The sequence below is a fragment of the Cetorhinus maximus genome, chromosome 12 (genome assembly GCF_964194155.1).
Source record: "Cetorhinus maximus chromosome 12, sCetMax3.hap1.1, whole genome shotgun sequence".
NCBI lineage: Eukaryota > Metazoa > Chordata > Chondrichthyes > Lamniformes > Cetorhinidae > Cetorhinus > Cetorhinus maximus.
This window is the reverse complement of record NC_135890.1, coordinates 51,593,049-51,619,532: the sequence shown is the minus strand read 5'-3', so window position 1 is coordinate 51,619,532 and position 26,484 is coordinate 51,593,049. Positions and strand designations below refer to the sequence as shown.

General features: G+C 40.7%; 1 protein-coding gene across 14 annotated transcripts in view; it reads right to left on the bottom strand.

The window, feature by feature from the left end:
- The window catches only part of aebp2 (AE binding protein 2), a 147,417-nt gene that overhangs the window by 71,355 nt on the left and 49,578 nt on the right, over window positions 1-26,484 (bottom strand). For all 14 annotated transcript variants that reach the window (XR_013578142.1, XR_013578145.1, XR_013578143.1 and 11 more), the window contains exons 5-7: window positions 23,172-23,296; window positions 13,157-13,224; window positions 893-1,006 (exon numbers count right to left, since the gene is read on the bottom strand). Coding sequence is in view for 5 of the 14 variants with exons in the window: in XM_078553588.1 (XP_078409714.1) it covers window positions 893-1,006; window positions 13,157-13,224; window positions 23,172-23,296 (307 nt within the window). In the remaining 9 variants the exon portion in view is untranslated. The remainder of the gene's footprint in view (window positions 1-892; window positions 1,007-13,156; window positions 13,225-23,171; window positions 23,297-26,484) is intronic.

Below are 26,484 nucleotides of genomic sequence, written 5' to 3'. Positions count from 1 at the left end.
ACGTTAGCAAGTAAATGCAACCGAAGTATTATCAATTAAGGATGTAAGAAGGAAGAATAAAAAAGTCTCAGTCCACAGGGTCCTCTCCTTCGTTACTTTAATTGCATTTCTTTCTGGATGACTAGACACAAGATGACAGCCGCTATGAAAAATACTGAAGTCCTCTTAAGTCAAGACTACTTCACTCACAACTCAGAAATCATAGCGACTTTCCTCACCTAGTCTCCAAACCAAACAGAAATACTTAGTTCAAGTGGTTATCTTGCAACATTAAGTAAAAAGTGCTAAACTGTAATAATGTACAGCTTAATAGAAATGGCAATGCCTCACCATGCAGCAACTTAAATAAAAACTCAGACCACAGCCTCATTTTCAAATGGAGACACATCCATCTGGCGGAATATCAAAGAGTGTGGTGAAGATCTGTAGTGCTTAAAACAATTTTAGTAATTTTTGCCTTAACTAAGGCCAGGATCTTTACATATCCTTTGTCCATCATGAAAGTGGAAAACACCATTATTTTTGATGTAACAGGTTAAAGGCTAATGTCCTCTCACATTTTACTCAGACATCATAGTTTTAATGGAGCCAAGATAAAAGTACGGCTAATAGAAAAGAAGTGTTAAAATAGAATTAAAATTACTCATGTGGAGAAAGAAAGGAAAAACAGCATGGCTCTGTTAAAGCAACACGAGGACATTTATCTGGACAACTGACCCCTTCAGCAGAGTAACAGGTTGGCACATTAAGGTACATAGGTACTAACAGTTGCATTCCCTGAACTATAAATCACCACCAGAATTTTGTTGCAGTTGATTTTGCAGGTTCAAAATGAGAGGACTCGCACTGATGTTAAAAAAAAACGAGTTTAGAAAATAAACCTTAACCTTACCGGTATATGTTTGGGTCAAGGAGCAAAGCAGCGTCTTGTGGTAGTTTAGACAAATGAACTGCTTTCGTCCTCAGTTGGGATCTGTCGTTTTCATTCACCCACACATCAGGCAGACTGTAAAAGAAAATAGTAAGACATTACTTCAAGAAAGGGTATTTACCTTTCGCCCAGGCTCCCTTTAAAATGATTCACTCTCGCTATATTAAAAGTCACAGCAGACTTCAAAAAATTTCCAGCACATTACATTTTAATTAATTTCAGCAGGTCCCTTGAAAATTATGTAGTAGAATGTTCACAAAACTCCTTCCTTGCAAGTTTAAATGAAAAACTGTCCTGCAGCAAATTAAAGAAAATACTAGAATATCAATTACCCATTCATCATCAACGGGAATTTGAGGATAACCGGATTTGTGGATGTTAGCATTTCATTTTTCTCACACTACCAATGCTCTACTCCTGTTGGCAAAGTTAGCTGGGTCTGGAACAACCAATTTATCAATTGTTCTGCTGGCTCATAGCTCTCCTATTCACTGGCTCATGACTCTAGCATCCATGTCCTTACAGAACCCAGACAAATGGACAAAATATGTTCCAACACTAACCACAACAACTCCCCCCACCCACACAGATGAATACTAAAGGCATTTGTGCTCACCAGCAGTATTTCCATCAGCACTCTCAATGGAACTATGACTTAAAAGATCAAAAGAGATTATGCTTTTTTAAACCGGCCCCTTGTAGTTAGCCGATAGTACACGTAGCGTCAACATCGTTTTCCAGCAGGGAATTGGTTTGAACAGCTCTTGAATCTCTGTCCACTTGAACTAGAGGAGGAGCTTGGCTCTAAACTGGCAGATCAGATTTTCCCGGTGCCAGCTGATTGTTAGCAGGAACAGACAATGGAAAAAAATGTTGAGAAAGAAAAATGAAGGTGGCTGGGTGGGGAGAGGCAGCATGTTCAACAGTTGGAGTAGCAATCAGCACTGCAATTTAGAAACTTTGAACGATCTGCCAGGAAATTCCTCATCTTTAAGGAGGATAATTAAACTTATACTGCGCTGTGTGCTCCATGTTTTCTGACTAATGATTCAATTAGTTTGGGTGATTACTTTGTGAAATACTTCAAGTCAGTGTGCAAACGTGATTCAGAGCTTCCAGTTGCTAAAATTTTAATTCTCTGCCCCACTCTGACTTCTGTGTCCTCGGCTTCCTACACTGTTTCAATGAAATGCAAAGCCAGATTGAAGAACAGCACCTCATCTTTCCATTAGGCATTTTATGGTCCTCGGATTCAACAATTTCAGATCACAACCACTGCCCTCAATTTTTTAAGAACCTGCTAATTCTGCTATTCTCATTTCCTCTAAACCTATTTTTAAAAAAACTTGTTCTATTACCACTTCACCTTCTGCCTTGCACCATCATCCCTTTTTGTCATTTAATCTCTTCTGCCATCAACCCCATCACAGGCCTTTCTTTCCTCATGTTCTTCCTCATTTCTCTGTACCTGCTTAAAACCAGTTCTAACTTGTTCCAGTTATAAAGAAATGTTATTGACCTGAAAAGTTAACTTTGTTTTCTCTCTTCACAGATGCTACCTGACCAGAGCATTTCCAGCACTTGTTTTGAATTTGTATTTATGACCCCACCCCCACTTCTGGTCTTAGCTGAGGCGGAAATAACCACATTATCTGACCAAACCCTTTCACCAACTCTATCATGTCACCCTTCAGTATTCCCTGACCTGGAAGAAAGTGGCCCAGTCAGGTCAATCTTTCCCAATAGATTTAATCTCCCAGTTTTATCATCATTCTTGTAAACTTTTTTTTGCGCCTCATGTCACTGTTCTTTTCATAGAGTATATTTAAAGCTCAGATAGACAGATTTTTAGGCTCAGGGGATATGGGGGCAGGGTGGGGAAGGGGGGTTGCAGCAGACAGTCATCCATGATCGCATTGAATGGTAGAACAGGCTCGAGAGGCTAAATGCCCCATTCCTGTTTTTTCATTCTTTCATGGGACGTGGATGCCGCTGATTGGGCCAGCATTTGTTGCCCATGCCTAATTACCCTTGAGAAGGTGGTGGTGAGCTGCCTTCTTGAACGACTGCAGTCCATGTGGTGTAGGTTAACCCAGGGTGCAATTAGGAAAGGAGTTCCAGGATTTTGGCCCAGCGACAGTGAAGGAACGGCGATATCGTCCCAGGTTAGGGTGGTATGTGGCTTGGGAGAGGAATTTGCAGGTTGTGTTTCCATACAGCTGCTGTCCTCATCCTTCTAGGTGATAGAGGCCACGAGTTTGCAAGGTGCTACTGAAGGAGCCTTGGTGGGTTGCTGCAGTGCATCTTGTATATGGTACACACTGCTGTCACTGTGCGTCATTGGTGGAGGGAACGAATGTTTAAGGTGGTGGATGGAGTGCCAATCAAGCGGACTGCTTTGTTCTGGCTGGATGGTGTCAAGCTTCTTGAGTGTTGTTGGAGCTGCACTCATCCAGGCAAGTGAAGAGTATTCCATCACCCCCTAACTTGTACTTTGTAGATGGTGGACAGGCTTTGAGGATTCAGGTAGTGGGTTACTCACCACAGAATTGTCAGCCTTTGACAATTTTGATCTTATAACCACAGTATTTGTATCTCTGGTCCAGTTCAGTTTCTGGTCAATGGTAATCCCCTGGGATGTTGATGGGAAATACAGTGATTGTAGTACCACTGAATGCCAAATGCCATGGGGAGATAGCTAGATTCTCTCTTGTTGGAGATGGTCAGTGCCTTGCCTGGCGAGAATGTCACTTGTTACTTATCAGCGCAAGCCTGAACGTTGTCTGGGTCTTGCGGCATAAACATATTTTAAGAGCTTTAATAAGTATATAAAAAGGAAGAGCGTAGCTGAAGTGAACGTTGGTCCCTTAGAAGGAGAAATGATCATGGGGCATGAGGAAATGGCGGAGGCATTTCACAGTAGAAGACAGGAGTTCCATACCAGAAATAGATGGTAACTAGGGGCTAAAAAGTGAGGAAATTAAGGAAATTAACATGCACAGAGATAAAGTATTGGAGAAACTTAAGGGACTAAAATCCGACAAATTCCCGGGACCAGATGGCCTACACCCTAGGGTTCTAAAAGAGAAAGCTGCAGAGATAGTGGATGCGCTAGCTATAATTTTCCAAAATTCCTTAGATTCTGAAACAGTCCCACTAGACTGGAAATTGGTAAATATAAGAAAAGAGAGAGTAAACAGTGAACTGCTGTCCAGTTAGCCCAACATCAATTGTTGGGAAAATGCTAAAATCTATTAAGTAAGTCTTAACAATGCACTTAGAAAAGCATAGTACAATTAGAACTAGTCAACATGGAAATCCTTTTTGACAAGTTTAGAGATTTTTGAAGATATGACCAGTCGGGTAGATAAAGGGAAACCCATAGATGTAGTATACCTGGAGGCATTCGATAAGGTGCCACACAAAAAGTTAATAAGTAAAATAAGTGCTCATTGAGTTGGGGGTCATACATTAGCATGGATAGAGGATTGGATACCAGACAGAAAACAGAGTGGGCATAAACAGGGCTTTTTGAAGCTGATAGGCAGTGAATCGTGCAGGGCTGCAAGAATCAGTGCTGGACCTCAGCTATTTACAATCTATATTAATGACTAAGATGAAGGGACAGGGAGTATTGTATCTAAATTTGCTGATGATACCAAGCTAGGTGGAAAGGTAGGCTGTGAGGAGGGGACAGGCAGGCTGCAGATATATAGACAGGTTAGTTCAGTAGGCAACAAGATGGCAGATGGAGCATAATATAGGGAAATGTGAAGTTATTCACTTTGATCGTAAGAATAAAAAAAGTAGACTATTTTTTATAAGTTGAGAAACTTTTAAGCGTTGAATATTCAAAGTGACTTGGGTGTGCTCGTACAAGGAACACAGAAAGTTAGCGTGCAGGTACAGCAAGCAATTAGCAAGGCAAATGGAATGTTGACCTTCATTGCAAGGAGATTGGAGTACAAGAATAAAGAACACTTGCTACAGTTGCAAAGGGTTTTGGTGAGACCACATCTGGAATACTGTGTGCAGTTTTGGTCTCCACACTTAAAAGGATAAACTTGCATTGGAGACAGTACAGTGAACGTTCACTAAATTGGTCCCTGAGATGAGGGGGCTGTTCCATGATGAGAGGCTGAGTAAATTGGGCTTATGTTCTCTGGAATTTAGAAGTATGAGAGGTGATCTCATTGAAACCTACAAAATTCTGAAGGGACTTGATAGGTGGACGCTGGGAGATTGTTTCTGCTGATTGGGGAATATAAAACACGGGCACAGTCTCAGGATAAGGGACTGGTCATTTCAGACCGAGATGAGGAGAAATTACTTCACTCAAAGGGTTGTGAGTCTTCTGAATTCTTTACCCCAGAGGGTTGTGAATGTTCTATCGTTGGATACATTTAAGGCTGGGATAGACAAATTTTTGATCCCTCAGGGAATTAAGAAATATGGGGAGCAGGCAGGAAAATGGAGTTGAAGACCAAGATCAGCCATGATCGTAGTGAATGGTGGAGCAGGCTTGACAGGCTGTGTGGTCTACTCCTGCTCCTATTTCTTCTGTTCACATATATGGACACATACTGCTTCAGTATCTGAGGAGTTGCAAATGGTGAACATTTTGCAATCATCAGCAAACATCCCCATTTCTGACTTCAGTTTGGAGGGAGGATCATTGATGCAGCAGCTGAAGATGGTTGAACCGAAGGCACTACCCTGAGGAACACCTGCAGCTATGTCCTGGGCTGAGATGACTGACCTCCAACAACCACAACCATCTTTTCTTTGTGCTAGTTATGATTCCAACCAGTAGTGAGCTTTCCCCCTGATTCCTATTGACTGCAGTTTTGCTAGGGCTCCTTGATGTAACACTCAGTCAAATGCTGCCTTGATGTCAAGGACAGTCACTCTCATCTCACCTACTGAGTTTAGCTCTTTTGTCCATGTTTGGACCAAGGCTGTAATGAGGTCAAGAGAAATTACACAGGACTCACAGATTCCATCTGATATTTTATTGCATCTTCAAGACAGATTCAAACGCACCACTATCACACACTCTAAAGTTAGTTATGAGAAAACACCACAAGAAAACAGTACACCGAGATAACCGTACAAACAACCACCATAAATCTCTTAAATCTCAAATACAAATTATAAACATGGAGATTCCAGGGCTGGGATTTCTCCATGGGAAAGGTCAGGAGCTGAGTTGCTCTGGCAGAACCCAAACTGAGCGTCAGTGAGCAGGTTATTGCTTAGTAAGAGCCGCTTGAAAGCACTGTCAATGACACCTTCCATCACTTCATTGATGATCCAGAGTAGGCTAATGTGGTAATCGCCAGTTTGGATTTGTTCTTTCTGCGGACAGGACATTGCCAGTGTTGTAGCTCACCTGGAACAGCTTGGCTAAGGGCGCAGCTGGTTCTGGAGCAAAAGTCTTCAGTACTATTACTGTAATGTTGTCAGGGCCCATAGCCTTTGCAGTATCCAGTGTCTTCAACTGTTTCTTGATATCATGTGGAGTGAATAGAATTGGCTGAAGACTGGCATCTGTGATGCTGGGGACCTCTGGAGGAGGCAGAGATGGGTCATTTGCTCGTCACTTCTGGCTGATGATCACTGCAACTGCCTCAGCCTTTCCTTTTGCATTGATGTACTGGGCTCCCTCATCATTGAGGATGGAGCTATTTGTGTAGCCTCCTACTCCAGCTTGTTGCTTAGTTGTCCACCACCATTCATGCGGGTGTGGCAGGACTACAGAGCTTAGGTCTGTCCCATTGGTTGTGGGATCGTTTAGCTCTGTCGCGTGCTGCTTATGTTGTTTGGCATGCAAGTAGTCCTGTGTTATAGCTTCACCAAGCTGACGCCTCAATTTTAGGTATGCCTAGTACTGCTACATTCTTCATTGAACCAGGACTGATTCCCCTGCCTTTAGCATCATGGTAGAGTGGGGTATATACTGGGCCATGAGGTTACAGATTGTGTGGAATACAATTTTGCTCTGCTTATGGCCCGCAGCACCTCATGGATGCCCAGCTTTGAGCTGCTAGATCAGTTCGAAAACTATTCCATTTAGCATGGTGATAGTGCCATACAACATGGAGGGTATCCTCAATGCAAAGGCAGGTCTTCGTCTCCACGCAGTGGTCACTCCTGCCAATACTGTCATGGGCAGATGCATTTGCAACAGGTAGACTGGTGAGGACGAGGTCAAGTAGGGTTTTTCCCCTTTGCTGGTTCCCTCACCGTCAGCTACTAGACTGGGTCTGCGACAATGTCATTTAGGATTCGGCCAGCTCATCAGTAGTAGCGCTACCAAGCCACTCTTGGTGATGGGCATTGAAGTCGCCCAATCAAAAGTACATTCTGTGCCCTTGCCACCCTCAGTACTTCTTCCAAGTGACGTTCAACATGGAGGGGTACTGATTCATCAGCTGAGGAGGGCGGTAGGAGGTAACCAGCAGGAGATACCCTTCCCCATATTTGACCTGATACCATGAGACATCATGGGACCCGGAGTCAATGTTGAGGACTCCCAGGGTAAATCCCTCCATCCCTCCTGATTGTATACTGCTTTGCTGCCATCTCCGGTGGGACAGCTCATATCCAGGCATGATGATGGTGGTGTCTGGCCAATGTCTGTAAAGTATGATTCCGTGAATATGACTATGTCAGGCTGTTGCTTGACTAATCTGTGGGACAGCTCTCCCAATTTTGGCACAAGCCCTCAGACATTAGTAAGGATGACTTTGCAGGGCTGACAAGGCTTGGTGTGAGACAGTCACTTCTGGTGCCTAGGTCAAATTCTTGTTCCTATGTGGGTAAATGCTGAATGGGAGCCAGAGGATCAATGTCGCCATCCCCACTATCTTTAATTTACACCAAAACTTGGATCAAGAAGCTCAACGTGCATTGCTGAAATTCACAGACGATGAGGGTGAATGTTGAGTCACCAGTGAATGGTGAACAAAATTATCAAATGAGCTGGAGAAAACAGGCAAGTTGTCAAACGTCAGTGCTGGGAAAAATTTAATATAGACAAGCGTAAAGTATTGAAAACAAGAAAAAAAAGCATTAAGACTATTCCATGAATGGTGCTGAATTGGCAAACCATGAACTACAATCCCTCCGTCTTTCATGTTCACTTAGAACTTAATCATGTCCAACCACTGCAGAACAATCAAGGCAACGAGGATGCTGAAATTTAAAAAGGGGATTAACGTTTTGGTTCTAGACCTTGCAGTCTAACACAAAGGCTATACCAAAAATGTAAATCGGTCTTAAATGCTGATGGCCCTTTATATTTCTATCATTTTCTGTTTTTAAGTGTTCAGTAATTGCTGTTTTAAGAAAAAGCTTGTACAAATAGAATGAAAGAAACAGTAGAGTGCTTAGTACAGGACATAACTTCTGATCAGATCATATTATGACTAGCTTTTCGGGTCAGCAAGAAACAAGGGAGATTCAAGCTTTTGAACAGGATGGTGAAAGTTAAGATACATATTTTGGATGAGCTAAACTTTACAAAGAGTTGAAGATGAGAAGTTGACCTGCAGAGTATTGGAACAGCTGAGCTTGGAGGTAACAAAAGCATGGATGAGGGTTTATATCAGCAAATGGACAGAAGAAGGAGCTGAAATGGGCAATATTATGGAGATGGAAGTAGGCGGTTTTGATGCTGAGAAAGATAAAAGGGTCAGAAGCTCAGTTCAGGGTTGAATTGTCAGTCCAATTGTCGTGAATATTTCAAATGTCAGAAACGGGATTTTTTAAAAAAAGATAAACTGCATATCTCTCTTATCTGAGGAAACAGATGCTTCAAGAATTGCAAGGTATGAGTCAATTACATGATAGCCATTTAATAAAAACATCATATTTTCTCAAAGTTAAATATACAGACCAGTTGGAAAATACTCCACATCACACCAAAATGGGAAAGAGAGTCAATTGCTGTTTAATTATACCTAGCTGCATTCTGAACAGAGTCCATTTCTTTATGTTTGTCTGCATGCTAAACTTAATTAATTCTTCAAGTAGTTTAAGTTAAGACAATATAGAGTCTTAGCTTGGGTTCATATCTCTTACGTATTGCTTGAAATATTTCTGCTACAGGATAACAGGAAAGGAACCCAAATATATCTCTAGAAGCAAGAAATCTTTTAGAATAGATGAAAACCTATTGGGGAAAAAAAAATTCTATCCATCGATCAGATGACCCAACAACCATCAACACATCCATTTTACCATGAAGCCAACTTAACTTGCATATTACAACATGTAGCACATATCTAGTTTGGGTACAGTTACCTAACAGCTTAAACCAAAACATCACATTTCATTTTAAAATGCCACTAGTCTTTGGAAAAGTTATGAACATTAATAAAAAGCTTTAACTTACTTTATACAGTGATAACTGGTTACATATTAAAGAATTACTCTGTTTGTGATAACAAACATTTACATCTACAGTCACAACCTATTTTTTTTAAGGCAAAACCATGAAAGTTAACAGTCTAAAAAATGTATTTTTTCTCGGGCATCATGCAGGAATGATTAAAACAAACAATGAACCTCAACTTGTGTTCCTCCAAAACTCTGATCAGATCTGGCTACATTCCATGGCTTGTAAACAAGAAAGAGTTCTATTAATTTCAAAGCCCATTTACTAATGCATTACTTGTAACTTTTATAGCTGAACAAATTAATCAAACGCATGAGATAAAATGTTTCATTGTCAATGGATTCATGTTAATTCAATCTAATTTCAAATCAATTTTCATAAGAATATCAAACCATTTGTTTGCTCAATACAAATGCATTGAGAAATTATCAAAAACTTGCAGCATGTGCTGAAAATGACATTCTAGACTTCTTTCTCCAAAGCAAATCTACTCCTTTTTCAAACTAAATGCTTCACAATTTAGTATTCTTAGAGATAAGCTGGATGCCAACACCATTCTGGCAAATACAACCTAATGTGGGTCATTGCTACTTCTTCTGAATTGCAGAACGCCATGGTCATGTGTGCACATGCATGTGTTTGTCCTTCTTATTAATGGACTTTATGCTTTATGTGTAAACATTTAAAGAAAGTTAAAATTTGGCAAAAAATATAAATTTTTGGTCTTATGATTGAAGTGCCCATTCTGTTAATTCATCTCAAGTAAACACTAGAGATTGGAGATCTCAAACTTGAATTCTCAAAAGCATGATACTGGGTGGTGTGTATTTTCCAAAAACTTGTGTCTAAACAGTACCATAGTTACACAAGTATTTGATTACCTAGGCCCAAGATATGCTTTTTTAAAAAAAAAAGTGGCACCTCGGCACCAGAGACTTGAGCGCAAAGTCGAGGCCAACACTTTGGTGTAGTAGAGGGACTGCTGCTTTTCAGAGGAGACATTAAACAGAGGCCCCATCTGCCTTCGCAGGTGGACATGGTGTCAATAGGATCCATGCCGGTTGGTGAAGTCAAAACTAAGACACAGAGCCTTCCTTGCTGAAAGTGTGTAACAGGCTGTGGAGGGGGTGGGGTGGTCAGGAACAGGGTTTGGGGAAAGGGGGAACACCAGAGGACTGCAGACCCTCAGTGAGTACATTTCAGATTGAGATTTAATACATTTTCGTGCACTAGCAAATCAAAAGACATTGGGAAAAGGCAGGAAAATGGAGTTGAGCTAGATGATCAGCCATGGTATTGAATTGTGGAGCAGGCTCGAGGAGCTGTATGGTTGATTCCTGCTCCTATTTATGTTCCTATTTGTAATTTTAACCTGAGGTAAGGTTTGTCAGTGTTGTCAGTCAAAGAAATCAAGGATATAAATCCGGCAAGGGTAGACTGTTACTACCTAACTAAAACATGCTCTCTCAAGACCAGGGGTGCACAGTTAGGGGTCTCAGAGGGGCAAACTGAGTCTTCAAAAAATTGGGCTATGAAACAAATTGCGTCTTTCAGATTAAGATATGATAATTCAACCACTGCAGTGCAAGCTTCCTGGGGCCGGGGGCTGGAGAGTAGGAAGTCAGGCAATAAGCTTTCAGCTCCCAAACAGGTCAAATGACTTAAGAAAGGGGATAGACATAGCTTTAGTTACAGATCATGCATTAAGTTGTTCATAAATGCATAGCTCCAGACACACAGGTTTTGAGCATTCACCAGTGGTTAATAGCTGTTAGACATATGGTATGACAGAATCAACAAGGTCAACAAGAATCTTGTCAAAAATCATTCCGCTGAAAGAATATACCTGTGATCTAACTGTTGAAGCAGTTAGCAACTTAGAAACAGGAATAGGCCTTTTAGCCTCTTGAGCTTGTTCCTCCTTTCAGTGAGATCATGGCTAATGAGCAAACCAACTCCACGTATACCTGCATTTGCCCATGTCTCTTCATACCTTTGTCTAAGCAAAAAATCAATCTCGGTTTTAAAATTAATTGATTTAGCATCAACTGCCAATCGCAGAAGAGAGTTCCAAATTTCTACACTCTTTGCATGTTGCCTAATTTCACTCCTAAAATGTCTGGCTCAAATTTTAGACTACGCCACTCCCCAAAAGTCCTGGCCTTTCTTATAGTAATAGCTCCTCTCTATCTACCCCTCTCAATATCTTGAAAACTTCAATCAAATCACCCCTCAACCTGCTAAATTCCAGGGTACACAACCCCAATTAGTGTCATCTCTCCTCGTAATTTAACTCTTGGAGTCCAGATATTATACTAGTAAACCTATGCTGTATTCCCTCCAGGGGCAATATATTCTTCCCAAGGTGTGAAACCCGAATTGCTCACTGTACTCCAGGTGTGCCCTGAAATCATGGGACTTCATGGGGTCCAGAGTCGGTGTTGAGGGCACCCAGGGCCTTTCTCTTCCAACTGCACACCTTTGTGAGACCACATCTGGTGGGTCTGCCCTACCAGCGGGGTAGGACACACCCAGGGATGGTGATACAAGAGTCTGGGACATTACCTGAAAGGCATGATTCGGCGAGCATGACCATGTTAGCTGTTGCATGACTAGTCTGTGGGACAGCTCTCCCAATTTTGGCACAAGTTGCCAGGTGTTAGTGAGAAGGGCTTTGCAGAGGCGACAGGGTGGGGTGTGCCTTCATCCTTTCCGTTGCCGAGGTCGATGCTGGGTGATCTGTTCAGTTTTATTTCTTTTCAGCTTTTCTGTAAGGGTTTTATACAACTGAGTGGCTTGCTGTGGCACTTCAGAAGACAGTTAAGAGTTGACCACATTGCTGTGGGACCTGGAGTCACATGCAGGCCAGGCTGGATAAGAACAAGAGTTTTCCTTCCCTGGAGGATATCAGGGAACCAGATAGGGTTTTTATGACAATCCGGTAGTTTCCTGATCACCATTACTGAGACTAACTTTTTATTTCAGATTTAAATAAGTTAGTTGAAATTGGGATTTGAACTTGTGTGTCTGAAGCATTTGTCCAGGTTTGTTGTAGATTAATTGATAGAGACTGATGAGTAAATCATACCAATCAACTCCATTGTCATTATATCATGCAACTGCCTGAATCGTAGAAGATGAACGAGATGGACCATGGCCATTTTTCATCAAACACTTCCTAACATGATTATGAAGTGGGCCAAAACGATGAAGAGGTAGATAAATTAAGTTCTATACAGCAGCCAGAAAACAATGTTAACATCACAAAAAATTAACACGGGAAAGTTCAGGCAAATTTACACAAGGGTGGCAGGGATGTGAAATTCTCTGCCACAAACAGAAGTTTAGCTAATGTCCATACAAATTAGCATTCAACCATTACTTGAAAAGAAAGGAGTCAAGTATCTACAGGGTATGAGGAGCAAATCGGAAACTGGAATTAGACTAAGCATCTCAAAAACACCAGTGCATACTTATCAACCAAATGATTCATTTCAGGACTTAAATATTCCATGGAAGGAAAGGTGCCTTTAGAGAGCACCTTTCACTACCTCAGGCTATTGCAAAACACCTCTTTGCCAAATGTCACTGTGGAGCTTAAACCTTCAATCTTTTGACTCAAGTAGGAGTATTGCTCTAGCCCTACAACTGAAGTTAAATTACATTAAAGGCTTTCTGGTTTCAAAGTAACTAAATATGCTTGCACCCAACTTTAGTGCGGTACCTTCACAGCTACCCTGTATAAAACCTGGTGACATCTGAACATGAATCGATCAACTTTTGACCTTTAAAAGGACGGTGGCGCTCAAGGTACAATGACTTACATGTCTTCTGGTGTCCAGTGAAGCAGCACTTTCACCTTCCCAGAATCTTCCCTCCTTCGTGCTATTACCTAAAGATTTAGAAAAATTCAAACTGAGTGAAAATAATGTAATTCTACAATGAAAGAAAATCTCATTGAAATTATACAAGAAACTGAACAAAATTCTATTCCACGATGGATTTTTGATAAGCAAGTGCCCAAGAGGTAAACAGGTAATTTACTGTTCCAATCTTTTGAGAAGATATAAAGCATCCTGAAGTACATCTACAGTAACCATAAAATCCAGTTAACAATTTCCACCTGCAGAATTGGGTTATGCCAATGAAATATGGGGGAGCTTCAAAAATGCATCATTCCTAATCTAATATCTCTGAAATTAACTTTTCATCTTGCACTCATCAGGACACTTGCAAGAATACCAATATAAAGTGAAAGCAACAATTTATACTATATGTGAAGAGAGTGCTGATTGGTTGGCAAGCGGACACTCTTTGGTACATTCTCCATGGCAACTCCTCTACCAGTGATGGTGACTGACAGATAACTGCCTTTGTTTGAAATTCAAACTGGGCAGCTTGACCTTGATTGGTCATGGTATTACCCTGAGGAATGAGTCAGCAAATGACTGCCACTTATTTTGTTTAACTGAAACAGATGCAATGAGTGTACATGCTGTGTCTCAAAGATTAGGGCTGTGTACACTAATATATGTAGCTTCTAGTACACACAAATGCACCACACTGCGAGCCCAGCTGACAATTTTAAGTTGATTGTCAGCGTAATTCTTAGCACACTGAGGATTATTTAGCAAATGCTGTCCGATTGCAGAATCACATCTAATGATGGACACAGTTTTGAGTTTTGCAAGCGCAGGCTGGTTGGGTACAGTCTGTACCTTGCCTGTCGTGAACAGCGGCTAGGGCATGCTGTGTGATACGATCCACCAGTCTTGGGGACGTACGGCCTACATACCTAATATCACACTGGCATGAAATTCATATACCACATTACTCATGCGTGTGATAGGCTTTTTGGCTTGATGGTAGCATCCTGTTAGTGTAGAACACTACTCGTATTGCTATTGCATAGTGGCAGTGTGAAACAGCTAGCTTCACATGTGTACATGTAACTACATTCGACGAAAAAAACTTAAACGTTGAGAACAGAACTTTAGAACATTTTATAATCAAAGTTGAAACTGGTTATGTTTTAAAAGTAAAGACTTATCTCTGCAGTTTCTCCTATTTTAAGGGAGCTGTGTGTGGAGCTTGACTTTATTTGGCAGAAAGCACCAATTATGTAATGGAGGCATGGTCTGTCTGCCATTTGGCATTTTTTTAAAAAAAAGCACTCCTTCATTTAAGAGTGCTGGGGAGGCCGAGTAGCTTTTCTGCTAACCTGCATACCGCCTGTTTCCTGGGCAAAGTGCTCTAATGAATAGGTACTGTGATGTGTCATGAAAGCTGACATGGCCACATAAATCTTGTAGGGAAAAATCTCCAAAAGGGATAAGACTGGATTAACCTCAAGGTATTTTATTAGCAATGTTTCTACAAATAGGACACATTATTAAATGTGGCAAACTTGATTTGTAGAGATATTAGATTAGTCATTTGGTAGGACAGAACTTGAGTATTGCTGAAAAAGAGAGACATGTTGAAGCTTTTCATCTTGCAATCATCTGGACACTTTGCAAGAATACCAATATATGGGCAACATTTGCTGAATAATCCTGTGTGCTAAGAATTACGACGACAGGGCCCTGTTCTTTGCAGACAGAAAGAACATGTACATACCACATCAACTTCTAATTGTTCAATATGAATCAGCACAGTAGACCACTCTCCAGACCCACATAAGTCTCAAAATAGAAGCTTAGGTATGAAATCCTGTGCAAGAGACCGAGTCGCAGAATCAGTCTGTTGCTACAATCTTAACCTTGAATGCCTTTCGAAAGAGGTGTTCAAAGTTGTATACAATATTCTAAATGTAGCCCTAAGTTTTCAGAGGATTCAAATACCCAGTGGTTTTAACAATCAAATGCCTTTAAGGGTACTCTAGTTGCTTAATCATCCAGGTCAAAAATATAATTTCTAGCTTTGTGGCTACACTGTATAATAAGCATTCCTGTATGGGATGCAATACTGGCACTCAATTTAGAAAAGTTAGCAGGTGTGTTTCTCTATACTATAATAGTAACAACACTTCAAAAAGTACTTTGAATACCCTGCGATTACAAAGGTGCTACATAAACAGCTTTTATCTTGTATCCAATCTTCAACTACAATAGGAAAAACAACTGATACCAATTACTGCTGCAACTCTGACTGAAAAGCAATGGTGATGTTTCTTTTAGTGTGGGCTGCCCTCTTGTGGACAAATACCAAAACATGCAAGATATTCCTCCATTATATAGCCAAAGAATTATTTTCCTTAATCTGTACTGTTTACTTTATACAAGTACTGTCGAGAATCATCATAGTAATCTACTCGCTACAATCTTAAATTTGCCATCAGATTAACATTTTTCTAGCTTTTGTTAATGTGAATCAATATTGCACAACAAAATTGGATCACCCAAGTAAAAGGAGGCTTTTAAAACACTGTACCTCCCCAATCACACCAACTTCCGCTGGGTCCAATAGAGCTTGGTGGCAAGTCAACTCATCTGTTAGCTGTGTACCACAGTAGAATGACAAGGTTCTGCACAGGATTCAACTGGTAATCTTTTCAATTTCTAATCTAACTAAATCAAGTCCCACTGAACCAAGACCAAGCTCTCATTTGCCAAAATTATGGAGTTTCTGCATGCTATTCAAAACAGTGAACACCGAACAGATTGGGACTTGGTGTGAAACCAAACAGGAGTATTTTGCGCATGTGATGTACTCCTCCCTCTTAAAACTTGGGTATTTCCTATGCAGGTTTATCATGTCAGTGATGTAAGGAAATCCACTGAACTCTACTTGTATAGTCTATAATTAACAACTTGGATTTTTCCTTTAAAAGGAGTTTAAAAACATCGGATCAAGTGTGGCACAGAATCATTGCATGTCTTTTGATACTATGAAACAAATGCCCTAATGGTATTTTTTCTATATCCTCAGTGAGCAGAGGTTTCTGCATCTTTCCATCAGAAACAAAGACATAATTTCCTCCTCTCCCCTTCCCCCACTGTCTCCTTTTGAAGTTGTTCCCACAATGGGAGTGGAATGGAAAATAAGTAACAAATATTCTGGACAAGAAAGTCAAGTTCCTTGGATTAAAGCCACTTTTCATACCACCACCACTCAAAAATCTTCCTTTGCCTTGCAGGTATATTGCAAAATGGATGTTGTGTTGTTCAGTACAAGGTTTTATATAGATGAAACCTTTTTTTTACCCAAAGAGTGATAAGAATGTGGAACTCGCAACCAGAGGGAACGGTTGAAGTGAATAGTATGGATGCATTTAAGGAGAAGCTAGACAAACGTAAGGAAGAGAATAGATCGTTATAATGGCATATTAGATGGGGAAGATGGGAGGAGGCGTGAGTGAAGCATAAATTCTGGCATGAACTGATGGCCCAAACTCAGAATGGCCTGCTTCTGAGATATATCTGTGCTGTATATCCCATGTAATCCTATGAAGGGCAGGTGGAAGAAAGAGGTCAACGATTACATGACCAACACAGCAGTATGAATGGCAGCAATTTCTTAAAGGAGTTATATATCTACTTGCCCTCCAACAGGCCCCTTTCCTTCTACTCTGATTATCACAATATTAGCATCTAAGACAGCTTCCCCTATACTCTCCCCTGTCCCCATGTGGGTTACTTGATGTAGTGGGCATAAGTTTTGACAATTCACACTATCAAGGGCAAAGTAAATACAGCTGCAGACAGTTTATACACTGTGGGTCAAAAGGAAAAGTTTCCACACACTCTGCATCCAGCATTGAAATGCATCCTGAGGTACTCGCTGTGATTAGCACTGGTGGGACAGACATAAATGGTACCACCTCTTAAAGAAACTCCTGTTCCTCAGTCTGATCAATGGCACCTCTTGAATATGGTTGCAGGTTCTAATTCCACACACTTTCACTGATGAGGAGGGTCCAACTGCACGGTTGAAAGGGAGAATCTTGGCAAACCACAAATGCTCAGAGGTTCAAATTCAAAGAATTTTGAAATCAGAGTTGGTTTGAAAAAAGTGCCAAATGCTTAAATTCGCCCGAGTTGGCAGGCTGCAGTTTTGTACTTCTGCAATAGCCACATTCTCTTTATTCCAAAATCTCCACACTAAAAGTGATAATAGCACTTGAACCTACAGTTCTGCAACAGTGCGGCATCAAGCCTTTCAGCTACAGGATGTTTAAACATTTTCTCTGAATTTTATACAAGACAGTAAGATACTCCACTCAGCGCACTCTGTGTTAAATGTTACTAGGTGGAGCATAGTAAGTCAAATACACAGCATTACCCCATCTATACCCCTCACTCTCATCCATAGTGACACTTTTCATTTCCTGCGCTAGCCATCGTGTCTCTTATGGGAAAGATTGCCATTTTAGGGCCATTTTGTAATGAATTAGTCAGAAAGGGAAAGAGCAGCAGTAGGCACACATTACAAGTTGGAATACACAGAGCTGGGAAAAAGAAATAAAGGATTCGAAACAGGGATGCAACTACAAAAGTGAGAAAGAACTAAAACAAGCCATTCACTTTTGTTAACACACTCACCCATGTAATACCCAAGCTATAAAGCATTTATTGGGTTCCTGGTCCCATTGCAGAATTTCTGATTAATTCACAAAGGATAGAACAGATCCACACTAAGTGCTGCCACTAGATGGCTCCCTGTTATTTCTTTGATCAGATATAGAACCCCAAGTACAAGGTCAATAAAATGACTTGTGTTCCAACCAGCTGTAGAATATCAAAGCTATTATGGGAGCATAATAGCCAGAATTAAGGTATAATAAATACCTAGAAACATAGCCTCATAAAATGAGAGTATGGCAATTTATTGTACAGCTAAATCATTCTGCTCACCAACTTGGCAGAATTACACTGGCTGACTTATGTTGAGGCGTTAATGCATTAAATGACAAAAATAACCCAGCAGCTCCAAGCAATTGCAGTGTGCTTTTCTTCACCAGTTCCTTTGTCTGTTACAGCTCGCCCTTGATAAACTTGATGCCCATAACAACTATTTCAGGTCAAAAAACCAACTTCCTTAACTAACTAGGGTTTTAATTTTATTATGTTTATTAAAAATGCAAAACTGTCATCCAGAAAGCCTGAAATCTTGTAAGCAAATGCTAGAATTCTCTACAAATGGGTCAGAGATAATAGTCTTCAGTTAATTAAAGCTAAATATTTAGATCAAGATTAGACGTTGCAAAAAAGAAAGTTCCCAGAGCAAAGTTACACACATGCTAGTGGGAACACCATCTTTATATCATAAATTAATCGCATTGACATTACAACAGTGCCTACCCAAATTTTCCTTTTAAAATTTTTGAAATGAAAATTAGAAGGAACAATTTGCCTTTATTAAAGAAACGGAAATCTGCCCATAACTGAAAAACCTACACAAAAATGTAATATACCTACAGCTATGGGCAGCATTTTCCAGTCGGCGAGCAGGGGTAGGGCCCGCTCACCGACACGTAAAATGACACGGAGTGACGTCGGGCGTGTCCCCCGACGTCACCCTGTGTCATTTAGATTGTCAGTTCAGCTGTGCGCCCGCTGAGCTGTCAACAGCCTATTAAGGCCATTAAAAAAATAATTTAAATGATTAACGGACCTGCCCGTCCAATCTTAAGGTTGGCAGGCGGGCCGAGAGCCCGGGCGGCCTTTCGAAAAAGCATGAAACCTCATCCACAGGCGAGATGAGGTTTCACGAGGGATTTAAAATGTTCTGAAAATTTTTAACTAAAAGCAATGGACATGTCCCAGCTCATGTGACAGTGTCACATGAGGGGACATGTCAGGAAAATTTTTTCTTACCTTTAATAAATTTTTTAAAATGGCAGCACTTTGCCACAGGAAGATCTGTGCGCTTTTCTGTGCATATGCACAAAAGAGCGCACAGACCTGCTCAGGGAATCCACCACACCACACATTCCACCCCCCCCCCACCCTCTCCAGGGAGCACACAGTGCTTCCCTTCTGGACGGACATCACGCCCTCTCCCGCACAACCTCCCCCACCCCGCCCCACCTCTCCCGGGAGGACATTGCTGCCCAAAAATCTGGAACCTTGTGGACCTTATAAATGAAGCTTTTATTACAGGCACCTGTTTTCTCATCATCAATATTTGTCACTTTAGAATTAGCTCTCCCTGCACATGGTAACTAAAAGGAAACAGACTCTTTCTTCTCAATGGCACTTTTTTTTTACTTAAAAGGTCAATGAGCTTAAAAGGTCAGATTTTCAAGATTTGAGGTTTGAAAAGTATCTGGTTTGTCAACCAACATACCATTCTGTCTCTAAATGTACTGAATATGACTCGAGTAGCTTTATATTGTGAAATTTCATCCAGCAGTTACAGCATGCACTGGGATGCTAGTGCTCTGAATTTTACTGCGCAAGGTGGATTTATAGCAGGATAACATAAATGACCCTTTTGCATAAAGAAAGGCATGCATTTATATAGCACTTTGCACAACCACAAGTCCTAAAGCACTTACAACCAATGAAATACTTCTTGAAAAGTAGTTGCTGTTGCAATGTAAGAAAAGTGGCAGCCAATTTACTTGCAGCAAACTCTCCCAAACAACGACGTGATAATGACCAGATAATCTGTTCTGTGTAATTTGATTGAGGGATAGATATTGGCCAGGGCACTGGGGATAATTACCCTGCTCTTCTTTGAAATAGCATGATTGGTTCTTTTATGTCCACTTGAGAGGGTAGACAGGGTCCTAGTTTAATGTCTGATCCAAAATACGGCACCTCTGACAGATCAGCATGCCCCCAGTAATGCATTTGAGTGAGTGTCAGCCTATATTGTTGTGCCCAATTTTCTGGAGTGCGATTTGAACCCACAAATTTCTGCCTCAGAGGCCAGAGCTACCAACTAACCCAATTCTGATGCACACTGCTTATGAAACACACTACTGCAGAGGGTGTCCAGTTTTTACTTTAAATTGATTTGGCGCGTAAACAGGAACTGTACATGAGACATATTTATACATGGCCCTGGCTTTCCATGAGAAATATTAGTCAGCCATTTTCCCCAAATTTGGGGACTTGACACAGCTTAGTAAATACTGAAAGTAAATTGCTGACTGTATGGCTTAACTAACAAGTCACCCAGCTTCTGCCCAGATTTAAAACAGCAGATCTTGCTGTTGCTGGCGATTGGGTCAGAAATGAGTGTCAAGATCCCATTTCAGGAATTAACATCTCAGAAAGAATGCGCCAGTTCATTTATATTTCTGCTTTGCTGCCACCAGAAATCTTGCTATCAGAGGCAAGTTTACTGATTTTAATAACTAGAATTCATATTACACTTAATAAAATCAACATCTCAGGTGAGTCATGGTTGAGAAATAGTAATGCAAGCAGTAATGGACAAGGAGAGATGACAAAATACATGGTCCAAGAGGGAGACTGAAGGTGAGTGGAAAGTTTCAGAATAGGATCAGAAAAATAAAGAGCATTGTTTAAGTTAGCACTGTTTATATGCTACTATCCAGAAGCTGTCAATGTTTTGCTAAAAATTGCATACATGGCGCTACCCATGACCTTCTCGAATACTATGGGATGGACTGTAGAAGTCAGCAATGTAGAAGTTGCATGGAAGGGATATGGGTATCTTCCTCCAGAAGCACCAGGCCTCCAAACAAAAAATTGAATATTTTGAGGGGGTGGGGAGAGGCTAACTCAGGAGCTACTCAAAGAACCTATCTTATGCTTTCCCCTCAGGCATTTAATCTTTTTCCACTCCAAGCCTTGTGCTGTAGTTTTGATTTTAATGACATATCACAAGTTAGACTATCGCCTGCACTTAACTGCACCACCTGCCCAAGACAGGCTTGAACATCAGCTCAGTGGAGACACGAACTTCAGCACAATAGCTGGTGTCAAGAATACTGCAGAATCTGAACTGAGTTGGCAGAAAAAAAAATGAACTACCTTATGCTCATGAGAGCAAGTTCAAGCCTTTGGAACAGCTGCATTCTTTTTTGTACACAATTTTCTCCCTTGTTTCGCCATTACCCTTGCTCAGGTACACAGTTTCATGAGCATCTGTACTGCTTGCCCAAGTGGACATTGCTGTACAGGGAGCACTGAGATTTGAGGTATATATAGTATGGTCCAATTCTCAGCCAATGTGCATACACAGGCATTAACAGGGAAAAAAGTACTGTAGCGTATATACCAACCTGTCATATAAGACAACCACACGTTTTCAGTCTATACTCGGCATCTGCTAATATAATCCAGGCAGACTGAGGAAATATATCAGTTGTGAAATAATTTTTTTTTAAATGTTGAAATACAGTATGACTATGAATTCATCATACCATGGGGAAACATCACTGAACTTTATGGTTATATGAAAAAAGATGATTTACAACTTTAAAAGAAATCATTTATTTAAACCATGTCGAGAATTTATAATAAAAAGTATGTTAAATTTTTCATCCTGTTTATTGACATTTTTCTTATTTTATGTGAGCTATAAAACTATCCAGTGAAGAAAGTTCTATGGGTGGTGTGTGCACATTTTATCACATCCGCTCTGGGGATTGTCCCAGCCTAGGGCATTTTAGCGGGGATCTTGTTACTTGCTGAAACTCGAGGTGGGGCACTGGTGGACGGTATTAAAGGCAATTAGAGTAGGGTGTATGTCTAAAAAGAATCTTTGAGTTGTGTTAATAAATGAATAGTTTTTATGTAAAATGAATATGTGTAACTTTGATTGATTTGAGAGCAGGAGCCGGAATTTTTAATGGAGTTTCACATGCATCAATAAATCAAATACAGATCGACGGTCCCCTATGTCATTTTGCTATTGGTGGATTATGATAGGAAGGAAAAAGTTTGAATTTTGTCACATAATTTAATGTGTTCAGTGCCTCTCGTTGGCTGGCTGCAGTTAGACGGGTGGAAATTGATGTACTTTCTTTCAGCACAAATGTCCATTTGCAAGGCACCAGAACAAACTGGATTCATCAAAAATACTGAAAATATTCATCCTCCCCCAAAAAAAGTGTAGAGTTCGGCTTCACCATTTTCCCACGTAAGCGCTGTATAGTGTTTCAGTGCCTCCACAATGGAGGCGAGTCCGAGTACTTACATTCCTTTTTTGTTGCTTGGCTTGACATACTTTATACATGGTGTGTAGGTTGACCCGTTTGTGGAGGGATTTTTTTTGAAGCTTGAAATGTTGACTTATACGCCGTGATCTACAGTAGTTGATTTTACCACTCCAGTCCAGGTTGCAGAGGCCAAGTGTGGAATGCCAACTGCTACTTAGCCAAGATCAACCAAATCAACATAAATAAATCATTCAGGATTTTATGGATAAACAATACACTAAGCATTGTCTGACCTACTAAATCAATTGGGAGGCCTCGTTGATGTTTAAGAGATTTCATGTGTGCAATTTGATAACGTGGGCCATAGGGGTTTAACGTAGTCATTGCACAAGGTCTTCTGTACAAAGCAGCCATTCACCAATTGGCACAAATCAGAATGCCATAATTTGCAGGGACAGGAATGTGGCCAGTGTAAATATAATGGTGTTACAGATGTGGGTTGTCTTGTATATAGACTTATTTGGTTAACACAAGGAAGCTGCATGTTTAGTTTAACCAAGTAATGAACTACATGTTCTCACCTGACAGACATTGTCTCTGTCTCAATCTTTTATCCCATGTATTTCCTGCCCAATTTTACTTATAGTCTCAAGTGCATAGAGATGGAAGGATGCTGTGATAGTTAAAATTTATTTCCATGCCTGAAAGTTAACAGCTTCATGATTGGAAGAGCAGTCCATTGGCAAAGTTTTACTCACTGTGCTATGGAACACAACACTATGCCCATTTCCATGACTTTCAATGTGGGTCGACAGGTTAAAGCAGATGGCACGATGTCTTATGGCATCCATTGTTTGCGCATCAAAAAAATCATGTGGTCTTGCTGTAAAAAACAAAAATACAATGTCAAAAAAGAGCAGGTCACCAGTGGGTATAACATCATTTGCATTACTGCAATTTTTTTTAAAGTTACCCACTTGAAGTCATGGGAGAAAATACAGAAAAGTAAATAAAAATTGTTCTCAACTTAATTTGCCCCAAAAACGTAAAAGCAGCAACAGTGGCAATAGTACAGTAATTGGAAAAATGGTCACACTACAAAAAAATTCTAACTTGAATTGCACTTCAATATTTTAGGCAAAACATACATTGTCTTAACACACTGAAGCAAACAAAGTCTAGTGGTTAAAGCTATGCATGCCAGCTCAAGTTGACCGATAGAGTGGAAAGTGGTTACATTCTATCTCTACAACATGACAGGTTAGTGTATCCAGATACAATACCACAGTGTCTTTATATGCACATATTATATGCTACACTCTTGTGACAGAAGAACTGAAGCAGTTCTCAAAAAGGTCCAATATGTAAACTCCATTTTCCTCAGCTCCAACAGCCAGTTGTAATTGAACAAATTCATTCTGATATGTACTATCCAAAAATAACATTTGGCTGCAATGAATTACAGCCTGTAACTCTATCTCCAATTTCTGACAACTACATAAACTTTTAAGTGTCACTGCCTCAGCCCAAACATGATACCTTGATTTTCTTACAAACCTGCAACATATGCAACTCATCTGTTATAATACCTGTAATGTATCGCCATGCCATCTGTCACCAACAGGTGTTTGATCCTAAAGGTGCTGCAATTACAAAGAAGTACCCAGCATAGGGACAGATTGTGGATTTTATCCTGGGTAGTAACGTAAAGCTTTTGTAGCTAATAAATCAGTTCAAAATATAGAAACCCTTACCGAGGCCAAAAAGTAATTCATGTATATCAGATATACAGAAGTAATCAAAGCTGTTTTCAAATTCCAACGTTATTTTAACAGAGAATAGTATATTTATTACACTTCAAATAGTTCAGACCAGAAGTTTCTCTCTGTGGATACTATGAATACAGTGTATATCAGGCTTGTCCAACCTTTTTGTCACTTCCATTTATTTTTCACTCAAGGGGCCAATGAGAAAATTTCAGAAAGGTGCATGAATTTCAAAAAAAAAGTTGAATATCAAGAAAAGAAACAACTTGCTGGGCAAAAATAAAGCAATGTCAAAGCAATAAATTGATAATTAAAAAAGAGTAATAAAGCTGACCATTAATAGTGTGAGTGTGCGTGTCCCCAGCTCACTCCCAGTCTCAGGGTGCTCACTCACTCACCCTCAATCACTATGCGAGAGAGTGTGAATATCTGTTGGTGTGTGGGGATGAGGGTGAGAGAGAATTTTGAGGCTGGGAGTTAGCCAGGCTCTCACTCTCACACAGCCACACTCTCATGCACACACTTTTATCACCACCTGACCCCAGCAGCAACCCCCCACCACCTTGCACCACAGCCCTCGCAGCCCCCCCCACCCCCCAACCTTGCCCCGCAGACCCCTCGCCCCAACCCGTAGCCTCGACAGCACTCCCCTGCTGCCCCAGAGCCCCAGTAGCACCCCCCATTTGCCTGCGGCCCCGACAGCAACCTGCCCTTGCCCCACGGTCCTGGCAGCCCCTCCTTTCCCACCACCCAAAACCTCTTTCCCCAGAATCCTCCCCGCCACTGGTGTTCACTGCTCCTCTAATCACAGTCTGTTTCTCTCCCACATTTGCTGTTGCTAGGCTCATAGGCTCACTATCAGCAGCAAACATGGGAGCGAACCGGCCTGTGATTGGAGGAGCAGCCCCTTGCAGAAATCTTCAACTTCACTTACATGTCTGATTGGCATTTCGAACAGTGGCTTTGCGGGCCACAATCTGGCCCACAGGCTGCATGTTGGACAAGCCTGGTGTATATGATGTCGGTGAACACTGATTGTCCCTCAATTCCACTAAAACAGTTGACTGTATGCATACTTTACATGCATAGGTTAAGGTTACAAAACCCAATTAATTGGCATCAGCCAGAAAGCAATAAACAAAAAAAACCAAGCCTGTATCCAAGGAGATGCTATAGTCTCTTCCTACTGCCTACACTTACAGCCCACCTACATTCTACTCTCCATATTCAACAGTGATCTCAGAGCAGAACACTTCCACCAGCAGTAGGGAGGACAAAGATAAAATTCTTATCCAGAGTTATGCCTCTTAATTTTTGCTTATAATCAACAAAATAACCTTGATTCATGCAAAACTCCTTCCACTTACCACAATAAAGCAGCTTGAGCTATTGAAGACAATCCAATGCCCGATTCATCGTACAAAACCTCAAACACAAACCTTCCTATTCACATAACATTGCAAAACACAAAACAAATAGCGCTTCACTCATGTTTACTTATTCATGCTGCTCCATAAAGGTTCATATTAGCGAGCATGTAGTCCAGTGTTCCAATGAATGAGGAAGGAAATTAAACTGTAGCCAAGTTAGGTGATCATTCCAATTTTGCGAACACATTGTCTAGTAGACTGCCTCTCTGTGCCTTGAGTGCTTGAAGTTCTGTTATATTTATTATGAAATTTACAAATGAGCCTCTTTTTCTGCCAATGCTATCATATATTGAAGGTGCAAACCCAGAACAAGTTTCAGTATAAAAAGAGTGGACATGCACATCTGATACAGTAAAGGTATAACCAAGAAAAACTTATAAATTTAAGGATATTCAGTGTGCAACAATACCGTGCCTGGCATAGTAGCACTCGTTATAACCTAGTTATTCACAGCAAGGTGAGAAATGAGACAAAGAATAATCTTTGTTTATGACATGTAGCAGACGTCCTAGCAGCTATAGGGATTTCAAGGCTCCATCTTCAGAAAAATACTTGGGACCAAATCTTTCTGTACTCAGCAAAGCTCAGATGTTATTCTGCGCAGACTGTTCCTCAAGAGTGAACTGCTACATAACAGTGATGTACTGTCACCTTCAAGTCAGTGGGTAAAAAATGCAAATGCTGGAAATCTGAAATAAAAACAGAAAATGCTGGAAATACTCAAGCAGGTCAGGCAGCATCTGTGGAGTCAGAAACAGAGTTAATGTTTTAGGTTGATGACCTTTCATCAGAACTGTTCTGACAAAAGGCCATCGACCTGAAACTTTAACTCTCTTCTTCTCTCCACAGATGCTGCTTGACCTGCTTGAGTATTT